This window comes from Salvelinus sp. IW2-2015, linkage group LG32 (genome assembly GCF_002910315.2).
Source record: "Salvelinus sp. IW2-2015 linkage group LG32, ASM291031v2, whole genome shotgun sequence".
Taxonomy (NCBI): Eukaryota; Metazoa; Chordata; class Actinopteri; order Salmoniformes; family Salmonidae; genus Salvelinus; species Salvelinus sp. IW2-2015.
Window position 1 is genome coordinate 31,716,345 of NC_036871.1, and position 17,258 is coordinate 31,733,602.

Below are 17,258 nucleotides of genomic sequence, written 5' to 3' on the forward strand. Positions count from 1 at the left end.
ATCACTTTAGCATAAAAAATGGCTTCTCGGGGTGGAGGGGGGGATGTAAAAACTAAGAATATTGAACAGGGAGTTAAAAAGGAGGCAGCTATGAAAAAGCATACCGACATAGAAGCTTTTGAATGGTCGGATTCGGATCGGGGAGCGATTTGGACAACGAGATTTCGACTCGGCCAACGACGATAGCTTTCTAGAAGGATTGGATCCACTTTTAGATCTGTAAGTAAATTATTTTCATGACTTTTATATAACTAATTTGACTATGTATTTCGCTTTTTATAAGTTGTCTGCTTTTTTWAAACTTTGGATTTAGTTTATCTAGACTTATGTAACAAGTCATTTCAATGTAATATAATTCCTCAATTTCATCCTTGTAACTTTGGGGAGGCCACTAAACTCTCATGGCCATTGTTTACTTGTGGTTCTCACCTCTGCCTTTGTCTCCAAAGTGTTATTGTGTGTGTTTCACACCTATGTAAGACACTACAGACTTAGTGTTTTTACTTTACAGTAATGTTGTTTTGTAAATTTAGTCAACTGTAATTATGTGTGTCTTATAACAATATATCCCTTTATATTATTCACCGCAGAGGATTTGGATGATGACGTTTGGGAGCCACCCCTCCCCAGCAAGCGCCCCCGGTCAAGGTCTTCACCCCGTCTGATGGTTCTACATCCACTTTTCAGCTGATGTAGCTGAAAGAGCGGCGAAACCTGGACCCATACAAATCAGCTGGGCTTGACAATCTAGACCCTCTATTTCTGAAACTATCCGCCGCCATTGTCGCAACCCCTATTACCAGCCTGTTCAACCTCTCTTTCATGTCGTCTGAGATCCCCAAGGATTGGAAAGCTGCCGCGGTCATCCCCCTCTTCAAAGGGGGAGACACCCTGGACCCAAACTGTTACAGACCTATATCCATCCTGCCCTGCCTATCTAAGGTCTTCGAAAGCCAAGTTAATAAACAGATCACTGACCATCTCGAATCCCACCGTACCTTCTCCGCTGTGCAATCCGGTTTCCGAGCCYGTCACGGGTGCACCTCAGCCACGCTCAAGGTACTAAATGATATCATAACCGCCATCGATAAAAGACAGTACTGTGCAGCCGTCTTCATCGACCTGGCCAAGGCTTTCGAATCTGTCAATCACCATATTCCTGTCTCTTATACACATCTAGATGTGTATAAGAGACAGGCATGTATATAGACTCATTTTTTTCCCTACTGTGTTATTGACTTGTTTATTGTTTACTCCATGTGTAACTCTGTGTTGTTGTCTGTTCACACTGCTATGCTTCTGTCTCTTATACACATCTAGATGTGTATAAGAGACAGGTGCTATCTAACCTCCAAACGAGCTTCAATGCCATACAACACTCCTTCCGTGGCCTCCAACTGCTCTTAAACGCTAGTAAAACCAAATGCATGCTTTTCAACTGTTCGCTGCCTGCACCCGCCCGACTAGCATCACCACCCTGAACGGTTCCGACCTAGAATATGTGGACATCTATAAATACCTAGGTGTCTGGCTAGACTGTAAACTCTCCTTCCAGACTCATATTAAACATCTCCAATCCAAAATCAAATCAAGAATCGTCTTTCTATTTCGCAACAAAGCCTCCTTCACTCACGCCGCCAAACTTACCCTAGTTAAACTGACTATCCTACCGATCCTCGACTTCGGCGATGTCATCTACAAAATAGCTTCCAATACTCTACTCAGCAAACTAGATGCAGTTTATCATAGTGCCATCCGTTTTGTTACTAAAACACCTTATACCACCCACCACTGCGACCTGTATGCTGTAGTCGGCTGGCCCTCGCTACATATTCGTCGCCAGACCCACTGGCTCCAGGTCATCTATAAGTCRATGCTAGGTAAAGCTCCGCCTTATCTCAGTTCATTGGTCACGATAACAACACCCACCCGTAGCACGCGCTCCAGCAGGTATATCTCATTGATCATCCCAAAAGCCAACACCTCATTTGGCTGCCTTTCCTTCCAGTTCTCTGCTGCCTGTGACTGGAACGAATTGCAAAAATTGCTGAAGTTGGAGACTTTTATTTCCCTCACCAACTTTAAACATCTGCTATCTGAGCAGCTAACCGATCGCTGCAGCTGTACATAGTCCATCTGTAAACAGCCCACCCAATTTACCTACCTCATCCCCTTACTGTTTTTATTTATTTACTTTTCTGCTCTTTTGCACACCAGTATCTCTACTTGCACATGATCATCTGATGTTTTATCACTCCAGTGTTAATCTGCTAAATTGTAATTATTCGCTCCTATGGCCTATTTATTGCCTACCTCCTCATGCCTTTTGCACACAATGTATATAGACTCATTTTTTTCCCTACTGTGTTATTGACTTGTTTATTGTTTACTCCATGTGTAACTCTGTGTTGTTGTCTGTTCACACTGCTATGCTTTATCTTGGCCAGGTCGCAGTTGTAAATGAGAACTTGTTCTCAACTAGCCTACCTGGTTAAATAAAGGTGAAATAAAAAAATAAATAAAAAATTGACCGCTTGAAAAGAAAATAGGGGCTTGTGGCACCATTCGTCCTAACATAATCGGTTTCCCCAGGACCAAGGTAAACAACATGACAAAGACAGCGGAGAGGGGGACCAAATGTTGTATCAGGACTAACAAGCTGCTTTTTGTGAAACGGAAGGACACTAGGGAAGTAACCATGCTCACCACACAGCATAAGGCAATTCAATAGCGACCATGTCTCAAGGAGGGTGAAAAAGGAAGAATGTCCCCATTCCCGATTCTGTGAAGGACTACAATGCCATCATGGGGGGGTGTTGACCTACAGTTGAAGTCGAAAGTTTACATACACTTAGGTTGGAGTCATTAAAACTTGTTTTTCAACCACTCCATACATTTCTTGTTCAAKTATAGTTTTGGCAAGTCCGTTAGGACATCTACTTTGTGCATGACACAAGTAATTTTTCTAACAATTGTTTACAGACAGATTATTTCAGTTATAATTCACTGTATCACAATTCCAGTGGGTCAGAAGTTTACATACACTAAGTTGACTGTGCCATTAAACAGCTTGGAAAATTCCAGAAAATGATGTCATGGCTTTAGAAGCTTCTGATAGGCTAATTGACATAATTTGGAGTCAATTGGTGTACCTGTGGATGTATTTCAAGGCCTACCTTCACACTCAGTGCCTTTTTGCTTGACACCATGGGAAAATCAAAAGAAATCAGCCAAGACCTCAGAAGAAAATGTAGACCTCCACAAGTCTGGTTCATCCTTGGGAGCAATTTCCAAACGCCTGAAGGTACCACGTTCATCTGTACAAACAATAGTACGCAAGTATAAACACCATGGGACCACGCAGCTGTCATACCGCTCAGGAAGGAGACGCGTTCTGTCTCCTAGATATGAACGTACTTTGGTGCGAAAAGTGCAAGTCAATCCCAGAACGACAGCAAAGGACCTTGTGAGGATGCTGGAGGACATTAGTACAAAAGTATCTATATCCACAGTAAAACAAGTCCTATATTGACATAACCTGAAAGGCCACTCAGCAAGGAAGAAGCCACTGCTCCAAAACCACCATAAAAAAGACAGACTACGGTTTGCAACTGCACATGGGGACAAAGATCGTACTTTTTGGAGAAATGTCCTCTGGTCTGATGAAACAAAAATAGAACTGTTTGGCCATAATGACTATCATTATGTTTGGAGGAAAAAGGGGGATGCTTGCAAGCCAAAGAACACCATCCCAACCGTGAAGCACGGGGGTGGCAGCATCATGTTGTGGGAGTGCTTTGCTGCAGGAGGGACTGGTGCACTTCACAAAATAGATGGCATCATGAGGAAAGAAAATTATGTGGATATATTGAAGCAACATCTCAAGACATCAGTCAGGAAGTTAAAGCATGGTCACAAATGGGTCTTCCAAATGGACAATGACCCCAAGTATACTTCCAAAGTTGTGGCAAAATGGCTTATGAACAGCAAAGTCAAGGTATTGGAGTGGCCATCACAAAGCCCTGCCCTCAATCCTATAGACATTTTGTTGGCAGAACTGAAAAGGTGTGTGCGAGCAAGGAGGCCTACAAACCCGACCTAGTTACACCAGCTCTGTCAGGAGGAATGGGCCAAAATTCACCCAACTTATTGTGGGAAGCTTGTGGAAGGCTACCCATAACATTTGACCCAAGTTAAACAATTTAAAGGCAATGCTACCGAATACTAATTGAGTGTATGTAAACTTCTGACCCACTGGGAATGTGATGAAAAAAATAAAAGCTGAAATACTATTATTCTATTATTCTGACATTTCACATTCTTAAAATAAAGTGGTGATCCTAACTGACCTAAAACAGGGAATCTTTACTAGGATTAAATGTCAGGGATTGTGAAAAACAGAGTTTAAATGTATTTGGCTAAGGTGTAGGTAAACTTCCGACTTCAACTGTGTGGACATTGCTACAGTAAATGCTTTCATTCTCCACAAGCAGATGGCCAAAGCAAAAGGTCAAACCCTTCCCAGTTGGCCTTCCTAGAGTGGCTGGTGTTGGAAATGGCTGAATTGGGGGCCCAAAGCAACCTCACAACCATCACAAGACCCCCCCACTCAAGGTGAGCGCCACTATCCAACACACATGCCAAAKGGAAGAACTGCAAGCATTGCACATAACACGGGGGAAAAAGGATGAAATGCCAGATCTTCTGTCCGAAATGCCAGTTTGCTTTTTGTTTCCTAGCAGACAGGGACTGCTTCAAAGACTATCACGACATGCACAAGCTACGGTGAAAGTGAAATATAATCATCTACACCTGGGGTGTAAAACGAACACGAATGCCATTTGTAAATAGTTCAGTTTATTTCTATTTTTGCGAAGGACACGTGTGTAACCAAGTTTGTGTTTGATAAGACATTTTTATATATTTGTTATGTATATTATGTATATCTGTTGCTTTTATATTGTTTTTGTAAAAAGTTAATTTACATGTGGGACCAATAAATTGGAAAGGCTAAATGTTCAGGCACTTTGGAGAGGTTGAAAAAAAAAAWWTTGGATATCCCCTGTATGTCCCCCGACACCACCACAATGTTTGAGAGAGGTTGGTGTTGTAGACATTTTGTTTTTATAGTGAACTATTACTTTTTGGCACACCCAGTGTGGGATTGAACATAGCAATGATCAACAACCAATTTGAAAGACCTTGAAGAATTTTGAAAATAATAATCGGCAAATGTTCCACAATCCAGGTATGAAAAGCTCTGAGAGACTTACCCAGAAAGACTTCTAAAAAGTATTGACTTGGGTGTGAATAATTATTTGGGCTCCCGAGTGGCGCAGCGGTCTAAGGCACTGCATCTTGAGGCATTACTACAGACACCCTGGTTTGAATCCAGGCTGTATCACAACCGGCCGTGATTGGGAGTCCCACAATTGACCCAGCATCGTTCGCGTTTGGCCGGTGTAGGCCGTCATTGTAAATAAGAATTTGTTCTTAAACTTGCCTAGTTAAATAAAGGTAAACATTTTTTTTATCTAAATGTGATATTTCTGTATTTCATTTTCAATAAATTTGCAAAAATGTTTAACATGTTTTCACTTTGTCATTATAGCATAGTAAATTCCTGAGGGGAAAAATGATGTAATCCATTTTGAATTCAGTCTGCAACACAACAAAATGTGAAATAGGTCAAGGGGTATGAATACTTTCTGAAAGCACTGCGGTAAAGGAGACAATGGAACTCAGACGTTTCATTTACTGATTGGCGATAGGTTTGAATGGCGGGAACCCGGTTACCGTGATTTACCGCACAAAACCACTCCCTTTTCCCGGGATAAATAACTGCGAGAAACCGGTAAATTATAATAAATGATTTATATGAACAGCATGGCGTGAAATGGAACTGGTAAATTATATGTGATGTCTAAATATGGTTTCTCTACATCAGTGGTGTGCCGTGGGCCTGGGGCCTGGGCCTTCAGTGAGGTCCTACACAGTCCCACTCGAATTAATCCACCTCTTATTACCATCATTATGATGCCATGGCTCTAGACACTATACATTTAGACAGAAACGCAGTATAACCAGGCGTTGCGTCACCTTGAAATTGACAAAAATTGAAATTTTMGGGTAAACAGTGTTTACCCAAAAACATGACACAATCAATGAGTCTTTACAATATTTATTTTTCTTCACCTTTTCATTGTGCAGCTCCGTTGCCCTGCGCGCTTGTTCGTTGAGCTGTAGATTTACTCGGGTGTCCCTAAAAGTTTTCAAAAGCACCATTGCTTGTAAGTGCCCAGCCGTACTTTGGTGTCTTGTTGCTGCCTTGGTTAGACAACTCAAGTTTGCAAAGCCAGTGTAGCTCCAAACACCAAATCGATCACTTGCAAATAATAGGCATTCCCAGCAGTAGTTTGCAGTGCTTCTCGGAGCCTGTGAGCCATTGATAGCGCTCGTAGTTGGAACTTTGAAAGTGGCGAACGAACCCCTTTCCCGCCTGTGACAGGCTTTGTAGCGTCGGCGTCGGGCGACCTCTCCTTACAATGTCTAACTTTTCTTGAAAAGTTTGTCTTGAGAATGGCGTTATAATTATATCCCCGACCAAATCGATATCTTCTCCTCCTTCCGCCATTGTGGGTTGAAAAAACAGCTTAGTAGTACGCGAATTAATTCGTTTATCAAATTCAGTTTCCTAGTRCTGAGGTTCTGCATAGACCTGCCCATAGGACCTGCCTCTCAATATTGGTAATCCAATCAAAAGACGTGCACGCACTACGCCTGCTAGCTGGCTCCTGTGTAACACTGGAGCCAGCCAGCAGGCGTACAATAGCCAACTCTAAAGCTGATTGGTTGACACTAAATTTTCATTTCCATTCACTTTAAGCTACAAGCGCCCGCACTGTTGATTCTGAAGGCCTGAGGGCAGATTTTAGACCCCTGGCAACACATGATGGCTGAATATTTTTATTTATTTTACCTTTATTTAACTAGGCAAGTCAGTTAAGAACAAATTCTTATTTTCAATGACGGCCTAGGAACAGTGGGTTAACTGCCTGTTCAGGGGCAGAACGACAGATTTGTACCTTGTCAGCTCGGGGATTTGAACTTGCAACCTTTCGGTTACTAGTCCAATGCTCTAACCACTAGGCTACCCTGCCGCCCCATATGATTGGATAAAAGATCTAACATAAAGACCAGCCCTCCAAATCTCAACCTGGGGCTGGAAGCAGTGCAACCAAGAGGAAAGCTATGAAATGAAGAGTATAACTCTTACTCTGGGGAATAATTTAATACATATTTGTGGGAAAATATATTTAAAAAAAAAAAATTATATTCTGATGATGTTTAGGCCAGCAGAGAAGGCCTTGCTGGCCCTGACGGCCCACCACTGCTCTACATCCTCTGCATGATGAATCAACGCTCAGGGTGGGGACAGACAGCCCATCTCAGTATGGAGCGCAGTTCACAATGCATGTAGACCTACAGTATCATCTCATCATGGTAACTTTTGTTCTTGTGACAGGTAGGCCTACATTTGCTGGAGCATAGCCTATGATACAGTAATATAAAGACCGAATGCGTGTCTAATTTATCCATCTCCATCTGGCTTTTGGGGGTCACCTTGTTTTTTAATTGTAAAGAGTTTATTTTATTGCAGCTGCAGAGTTTTAAAACAGCCTATCACTCGAATATCATTGCTTTAAATCAGTGCACGAGTGAGCACTCTCACAGTCTTTCTCGCTCTCTCTCGATCAACTCCATTCAAATTGCATCCAAATATGATAATCCTGTTCTAGATTTATATATAGTCCTATATATAGATGTCCTAGCCTACCTCTTTCAGGCAATACATTCAATGCAATTATAGCCTTTTATTTAGCTAATTAATGATGGGTTATGCATAATAAGCTTCRAACTTATAGCCTCTGTCTCTTTCTCAATACACAAGCACCTGTGTTCCGCTGGCCTCCTTAAAAAATTCTACTTAGCTCTTAGAGTCCCACGCAGAAAAATCTAGACTAGAATAGCTTGCTGGACCCAAGTTATTTTTTGCTGAATGTTAAATACAGCAGCCAATAGAACTCATGGGTAGTTTGAAAGAAGCGCGAACACGCAATGGTGGTAGTCTATAGCAGTTATTTATTCAGACCCATAAACATTCAATCTTCGTAAGGAGAAGTGAAAGCCTTCTGCATCTAATTCTAGTCCTATGTTATTCAAGGATGTCATTAGAATGATAAAAATAAGGACAACGAAACAGATTTAATTGAACTGTTGAAAGCACGGAAGGAATGAAGCAACAATAGAGAGAGAAAGAGGAGGTAGGCTAATAACATTGGAGTAATCCTGGATTGTAAACTATCATGGTCAAAACATTTTGATACAACAGTAGCTAAGATGGGGAGAAGTCCGTTCATAATAAAGTGCTGCTCTGCCTTCTTAACAACACTATCAACAAGGCAGGTCCTACAGGCCCTGGTTTTGTCGCACCTGGACGACTGTTCACTCGTGTGGTCAGGTGCCACAAAGAGGGACTTGGGAAAATTGCAGTTGTCTCAGAACAGGGCAGCACGGCTAGCCCTTAAAAGTACACGGAGAGCTAACATTAATGACATGCATGTCAATCTCTCATGGCTAAAAGTGGAGATTGACTTCATCATTACTTGTTTTGGTAAGAGGTGTTGATAAGCTGAATGTACCGAGCTGTCTGTTTAAAATACTAGCACACAGCTCGGACACCCATGCATACCCCACAAGACATGCCACCAGAGGTCTCTTCACAGTCCCCAAGTCCAGAACAGACTATGGGAGGCGCACAGTACTACATAGAGCCATGACTACATGGAACTCTACTCCACATCAGGTAACTGATGCAAGCAATATAATCAGATTTAAAAAGCAGGTAAAAATACACCTTATGGAACAACGGGGACTGTGAAGAGACARACACAAAGGTACAGACACATGCATATGCACACATTGTGATATTGTTGTATGGTGGTATTGAACATTTTGTGTTGTGGATATGTGGTGGTGTAGGGATGTTGTATGATGCACTGTTTATACAAGGTATACACTGCCTTTATAAAGTATTCAGACCCCTTGATTTTTTCCACATTTTGTTATGTTACAGCCTTATTTTAAAATTAATTAAATTAAATACAAATCTCAATCTACACACAATACCCCATAATGACAAAGCAAAAATAGGTTTTTAGAAACTGATACCACATTTACATAAGTATTCATACCCTTTACTCAGTACTTTGTTGAAGAGCCTTTGACAGTGATTATAGCCTCAAGTCTTCCTGGGTATGACGCTACAAGCTTGGCACACCTATATTTGGGGAGTGACTCACATTCTTTTCTGCAGATCCTCTCAAGCTCTGTCTGGTTGGGTAGGAAGCGTCGCTGCACAGCTATTTTCAGGTCTCTCCAGAGATGTTTGATCGGGTTCAAGTCCGGGGTTCTGGCTGGGCCACTCAAGGACATTCAGAGACTTGTCCCGAAGCCACTCCTGCGTTGTCTTGGCTGTGTGCTTAGTGTCGTTGTCCTGTTGGAAGGTGAACCGTCGCCCCAGTCTGAGGTCCTGTGTGTTCTGGAGCAGGTTTTCATCAAGGATATCTCTGTACTTTGCTCCGTTCATCTTTCATTCGATCGTGACTAGTCTCCCAGTCCCTACCACTGAAAAGCATCCCCAAAGCATGATGCTGCCACCACCAGGCTTCATTGCAGGGATGGTTTCAGGTTTCCTCCAGACGTGAAGCTTGGCATTCAGGCCAAAGAGTTCAATCTTGGTTTCATCAGACCAGAGAATCTTTAGGTGCCTTTAGGAAAACTCCAAGCGGGCTGTCGTGCCTTTTACTGAGGAGTGGCTTCCGTCTGGCCACTCTACCATAAAGGCCTGATTGGTGGAGTGCTGCACAGATGGCTGTCCTTCTGGAAGGTTCTCCCATCTCCACAGAGGAACTCTAAAGCTCTGTCAGAGTGACCATCAGGTTCTTGGTCACCTCCCTGACCAAGGCCCTTCTCCCCCAATTGCTCAGTTTGGTTCCAAACTTCTTCCATTTAAGAATGATGGAGGCCACTGTGTTCTTGGGGACCTTCAATGCTGCAGACACGTTTTGGTACTCTTCCCCAGATCTGTGCCTCGACACAATCCTGTCTCGGAGCTCTACCAACAATTCCTTCCACCTCATGGCTTGGTTTTTGCACGGACATGCACTTTCAACTGTGGGACCTTATATGGAGAGGTGTGTGCCTTTCCAAATCATGTCCAATCAATTGAATTTACCACAGGTGGACTCCCAAGTTGTATAAACATCTCAAGGATGATCAATGGAAACAGGATGCACCTAAACTCAATTTCAAGTCTCATACCAAAGGGTCTGAATACTTACATAAATAAGGTATCTGTTTTTTATAAATTTGCACAAACAAAATACTGTTTTCTCTTTGTCATTATGGGGTATTGTGTGTAGATTGATGAGGGAAAACATTAAATATATACATTTTAGAATAAGGCTGTAACTTAACAATGTTGAAAAAGCGAAGGGGTCTGAATACTTTCCGAATGCACTGTATATACAATGCGTATGTAGCCTACATGATGTTATTAATATGTACTAAAGAGCAAAATTATTTTATTTGTCAAATGGCAGCTAAGCATCGGTCATCATGTCACCAGAATAAGAACCATTGTATTTATTGGAAAGGAGCATAAAGCTCACCACCTTGAACTTTCACCACCCTGTAAAGTTCATCATAACTTATTTCACCTGTAGCCTAATAAACTGCATGCTTTCCCAAGTCGTAGTGGGAGAATAACACAACATGTCATCGCATGACTTCAAGTATACATCGATATGATGGTTATTATATCAATATTTGTGCTTAAAAGAGTTTCCACTGCCATTTCGCGCATTATTAATTTTACCGACACAAAAAGATCCCACCTTGTCTAGCGTATTTAGTTTTGTCAATATTTGGAAAGTTTACCAACAAATTTGCTGTTTCCATCAGGCCTGTCATAAAATGTTTTATCCGACATGTATTTTACTCGCATAAAAATATTGGATGGAAACCTGTTTACTGACAGTCATTCAATAAGCCATGTCAGCTAACACTTTTTAGACAGGTTAGCTGGCTAGACTATCTAAACTTGTAATAATCATGGCTGAATACTGACTGTGCATGCAGGGCACATGCCCAGGGGCCCTGACCTCCTGGGGGCCTCCTTTGATTTTGTTATTCACTCTCACTGAGATATCATTAACATGGCATAAGTCATGGCAAAATGTGTAGAATTGCAGGTAATTAGCTTTAAAACGGCAAAAATGACTCTCCGCCCCGCAGCAAAATGAGTAGCGGGGCAACTAAAGTGTTATACACATGTGGGCCCCCTACCTCCTCTCTTCCCCCATCTGATGATTAGCAGAGTGGCAGAAGGATGTCTATATTCATTGAGAGCGGGCTCCTGAGTCCTCCTGTGGTTGATGGTTGCAGTAAAAAATATATATATTTTACCTATATATACTGTATGTATTTCCTTTTTTTTGTGGCTCAAGGGCCCCCTACAAGCCTGGGCCCAAAGGCTCAAGAAATGTGATGTTTGAAATTAAATAAGTTTGATAATATGGATGATTGTTAATGGGACGATTGATGGCTACAACCATCAAACTAGTAGTAGTAGTTTTAAAGGATACAAAAAAAGGCTGGTGCACATTGTTATAAATGTATCGTTCTATTTATCGTTATCGCATCATTTCATGCAATTTATCACAATATGGATTTTTGCCCAGCTCTAGTTTGGAGTGCTACGGACTATAGCTACATATGTGTGTCATTGTAGGTTTCTGCCAGGTGTTGACTATTTGCTGGAGCCTCCCATTATGATGAGCAGATAGAGGAAGATGTTAATGATGTCCAGGTACAGGATCAGGGCAGCAAACACATACTCTTCTGGATCTAGAGCGTACTTCTGCCTGCCCATCACCAACTGACAGTCAATCGCCAAGAACTGAGGGAGAGACACAGAAAGGGAAGAGGTGATGGAGGAAATAAAGGGTTTAGGGTGCAATGGATGGAGGTATTCATTCGGGCTATAAGGCTGGATAAACAGAAATGGCCTAAAAGGAGAAGTAACATTGAGTGAGTTCTGTACCAGTGAGAAGAGCAGGGCTCCCAGAGATCCGTAGACTATCTGCAGCACATTGGAGTAGAAGAAACAGCAGAAGAAACTGAACATGAGAAGGTCCACTGCCAGCACCAGCAGGATGCCATTACAAATTGTGAAGTCCACTCGAGTCTGCAGACCAAAGAAAGGAGAGTGAGTAAGGCTAGATAGGCTTGGTCACTGATCAGCCTGACCACATTAAACACACGTGGTAGGTACTACAGTAGTGGTCCAATTAAGCATAATATCATGTTTTTTGTTATTTGAAAAGAATGAGTCTGACCTGGGCTGAGAAGATGATGATGGTGAAGGAGATTGCCACTGTTGCTCCCATGGCGATGACTACAGCAGTGGTGTCATGAAATGAGGCCACAGTGCCGACCAAGTAGGATAGGGTGAGAGTGACCACTGACTAAAGGTAGTACGTTACACAGTTAGAATAACACTCACCCAACCACAAATCACACTGTATCATTGTCTATGTGTTTAAGTGGTGATGGAATTAAGGCAAGATCAAAGACAGTTGTTCTCATTAGTCATGCAACTAGGTTCTAGGAGAATGGCTTGGCATTAACTAACAGGGAACTGTGAATACAGGAAGAAGCATTTATAACCATCACAGGTAAGTTCACTTTTTCAATAATGTTTGTGAACATCTAAAGAACAATTGCGTAGTTTATATACAGTATATTAGTCAACAGATGAACCTTGAGCTCAATTCAATCTAACCCACACTTCAGTATTAACTCATTGACTGCATTAGCCAGTATGTCAGTCGCTGCTCTACCTAGCTGTGAAAGGGTGTGTGGTGTGTGTGTGTGGTGTGTGTGTGTGTGTGTGTGTGTGTGTGTGTGTGTGTGTGTGTGTGTGTGTGTGTGTGTGTGTGTGTGTGTGTGTGTGTGTGTGTGTGTGTGTGTGTGTGTGTGTGTGTGTGTGTGTGTGTGTGTGTGTGTGTGTGTGTGGTGTGTGTGTGTGTGTGTGTGTGTTTGCTGTGTTGATGTGGTGTGACCTACTAGTCCCACCAGGTTCCAGGGATGGCTTCTGCTGAAGGAATTGGAGTAGCTAAGGGAGATGGCAACCACAGCAAACAGGATGTATGAGCTGAGGTAGATCCAGATGTTGCTCTGCACCGCCGCCCTCACCACACTGGAGAAGGTGAACACACACACGATGCTGAAGGTCACCAGCAACTGCAGGGTCACGACACTGAACACCTGCACAGGTAGAAAGACAGGGTTACCATTAGCCACTTTGCTTGCCAGGTATACTGGGGAGGTCACCATGAAAATTGGGGGTCAAAGACTAAGGGCTCTATTCAATCCGTAGTGCTGAAGTTCCCCATTGTAGCCCGATTTACATTTAAAGACAATGTTCCCACGGTAGCAGACTGCATTCGTGTTAAACACTGCATATGTCGACTAAATTGGAAATTACCTTTACATTTCAAGTATGCTATAGCGCTAAACTTCGGCGATACAGATTGAATAAAGCCCCAAATCTCTGAGACACATCAGTACAGACCTTTCTGATAAACGCCTTCCTTATGGTCTTGTCATCAAAAGATGACACCAATAAGGCGGCGTCTGCCTCTGGTGAAGAAGATCCTTTGTGAGTGACAGAACAACAGTCCCATGTTATTATTGGACACAACACTGGAATACTGTAGTGACCAGACTTTGCAGACTTTTCAGTGGTTATGTAACACAAGTGACTTTAGCGGACATTAATTATTCAATCAGAAATTTTCWAAGTTATAGTAATTGGCAGTAATATGAGGAAAGACATGAATAATCCATCCGCATGACCGATTCCCTCTTTCCTTGCTATAGCAGGACAGATACATACCTGGCTCTCCCAAAGGGTTACACTCTCCAGGGGGGAGAGTTCCCATGTCTACCCTTGCCTGTGGTGGGTACAGGACTGGGGGGTTGGGGGATGGAGGATACATGGCTGGAGCTGCAGAGTAGGGGGGTGGTATGTATGGTGGCATGTGGTCCACTTGAGTTTCCCCATGGGGGTAAGGGTGTGGCAGGTTAGAGTTCAGGGCATCCTGAGACTCTGTGGGCATGGAGTAGTTCTGAGCATCTGTCATTCTGGCAGAGTGTAGTCTGAAAAGGAGGAGTGGTTAGAAGAGACTGATGTTGAAAGGAGAGTACAGAGGACGTTGATATCAAAAGGTCAGTAAGAAAATAGACGTGCAAAACTTAATTTTGAAAGTAAAAATGTGTTGCAGGCATATTGCATCATTGGGGGGGTTCCCACATAAGGAGAAACCTGGGTTGAGTAAACCATATATAGTAGAAGAAATATAACAGCCATGTATCGGAACAATCATGCAACAATAACATCCTTGCATTTATGACCAATTCAACACACTTACCAGATTATTTTTTGTATTAGTGTACTCACTGACACATGTGGTTTTGTCTATGTGTGGGAATGCAGTTCTTAGTAGCAGTAATAAGAAGAAGGTCAAACCACTGTGACAGAGTTCAGCGGTGAACACATCAAAATGACAACTGGAAAGCTAAGCCCAAAAAGCAATCACTTTTACTGTATCAGTTATACAAAATTAGATCAAATGTTTGTGTTGTCCAATTCATCATCAGATATACAGTACCAGTCAAAGTTTGGACACACCTACTCATTGAAAGGTTTTTCTTAATTTTTACTATTTTCTACATTGTAGAATAATAGTGAAGACATCAAAACTATGAAATAACACATATGGAATCATGTAGTAACCCAAAAAAGTGTTAAACAAATCAAAATATATTTTTGACTCTTCAAAGTAGCCACCCTTTGCCTTGATGACAGCTTTGCACACTCTTGGCATTCTCTCATCCAGCTTCATGAGGAATGCTTTTCCAGCAGTCTTGAAGGAGTTCCCACATACGCTGAGCACTTGTTGGCTGCTTTTCCTTCGCTCTGCGGTCCAACTCATCTCAATTTGGTTGCGGTCAGGAGTTTATGGAGGCCAGGTCATCTGATGCAGCACTCCATCACTCTCCAAAAACAAATGATAGTCCCACTAAACGCAAACCAGATGGGATGGCGTATCACTGCAGAATGCTGTGATAGCCATGCTGTTTAAGTGTACSTTGAATTCTAAATAAATCACTGATAGTGTCACCAGCAAAGCACCCCCACACCATCTCCTCCATGCTTCACGGTGGGAACCTGTCACGCCCTGACTTTAGTTATATTTGCTTTCTTTATTATTTGTTTAGGTCAGGGTGTGACAAGGGTGGTTTGTTTAGTTTTTGTATTGTCTAGGGGTTTTTGTCTTGTCTAGGCTTTTTTGGTTATCTATGGGGATTTTGTATTGTCTAGGGGTATGTAGGTTTATGGTGGCCTGAATGGGTTGCCAATCAGAAACAGCTGTTTATCGTTGTCTCTGATTGGGGAGCCTATTTAGGTTGCCATTTTCCATGTTGGTTTTGTGGGTAGTTGTCCATGTTTAGTTGCCTGTGAGCACTACGTTGGCGTCACGTGTTTAGTTGGCGACATCGTTAAATAAACAAGTATGTACGCACAAAACGCTGCGCCTTGGTCCACTCCTTTAAACGGCCGTGACAGAACCACACATGCGGAGATCATCCGTTTACCTACTCTGCGTCTGACAAAGACATGGCGGTTGGAACCAAAAATCTCACATTTGGACTCATCAGACCAAAGGACAGATTTCCACCAGTCTAATGTCCATTGCTCATGTGTCTTGGCCCAAGCAAGTCTCTTCTTATTATTGGTATCCTTTAGTAGTGGTTTCTTCAGCAATTCAACCATGAAGGCCTGATTCACAGTCTCCTCTGAAATGTTGATGTTGAGATGTGTTTGTTACTTGAACTCTGTGAGGTGCAATCTGAGGTGCGGTTAATTCCCGATTTCTGAGACTGGTAATGAACTTACCAGTTCACTCTGCAGAAGAGGTTACTCTGGGCCTTCCTTTCCTGTGGCGGTCCTCATAAAAGCCAGTTTCATCATAGAGCTTGGTTTTTGCGACTGCACTTGAAGAAACTTTCAAAGTTCTTGAAATTTTCCGCATTGACTGACCGTAATGTCTTAAAGTAATGATGGACTTTCATTTATTTTTGCTTATTTGAGCTGTTCTTGCCATAATATGGTCTTGGTTTTTTACCAAATAGGGCTATCTTCTGTATACCACCCCTATCTTGTCACAACACTGATTGGCTCAAACGCATTAAGGAAAGAAATTCCACAAATTAACAAGGCACACCTGTTAATTGAAATGCATTCCAGGTGACTACCTCATGAACCTGGTTGAGAGAATGCCAAGAGTGTGCAAAGCTGTCAAGGCCAAGGGTTGCTACTTTGAAGCATCTCAAATATAAAATATATTTTGATTTGTTTAACTTTTTTTTGGTTTCAACATGATTTCATATGCGTATTTCATAGTTTTGATGTCTTCACTATTATTCTAAAATGTAGAAAATAGTAAAAATAAAAACCCTGGAATGAGTAGCTGTGTCCAAACTTTTGACTGGTACTGTATCTTATTAAAACATTTTGTCCAACCTGGCACATACTATATGTCATCCACAACAGCCTGAGTTCTTTGACATCCCCAAAATTCTGTCACCTGGTTCAGTCAATGAATTGGCTGTGTTTACAAAGGCAGCCCAATTCTGACTTTTTTCCCTCCAGTAATTGGTCTTTTAACTAATCCCATCATATTTGGTTCCAATTAAATTTGGTAGAAAAAACAGGAGATTACTTACCTCCTTTACACCTGGGTTTCACTTGTGCTGAACTTCAATGACCGTACTGTCCTTCCTGTATAGTGGAGTGTTGATCTAGCCTACACACAGACTGTCAATTGCTGCTTGGCTCAGTCAGACTCTGGAACATCTACCTTTAGCAGCCTGTGCCCATTTGTGTTATTTCCTGAACCTAACGGTCACTGACAGTGATGGTGATTAGAGGAACTAAGGCTGTGTTTACACAGGCCGCCCAATTGTTTTGACCAATCACATATTTTTCAGATCTGATTGGCCAAAAGACCAATTCGTGATAAAAATATCAGAATTGGGCTGCCTGTGTAAACCCAGCGTGTGACAGA

At 42.1% G+C, this 17,258-nt stretch overlaps 1 protein-coding gene across 1 annotated transcript; it reads right to left on the reverse strand.

Moving 5' to 3' along the window:
- Positions 1-8,129: 8,129 nt before the first annotated feature.
- Positions 8,130-17,200, reverse strand: LOC111956676 (protein lifeguard 1). The gene is made up of 7 exons (XM_023977211.2): positions 16,918-17,200; positions 14,024-14,286; positions 13,700-13,782; positions 13,192-13,392; positions 12,462-12,590; positions 12,167-12,310; positions 8,130-12,022 (listed from the first exon to the last, which is right to left on the reverse strand). Exons 2-7 carry the CDS (start codon positions 14,268-14,270, stop codon positions 11,873-11,875), a joined length of 954 nt encoding a protein of 317 aa, XP_023832979.1. The 5' UTR covers positions 14,271-14,286; positions 16,918-17,200; the 3' UTR covers positions 8,130-11,872.
- Positions 17,201-17,258: the final 58 nt, after the last annotated feature.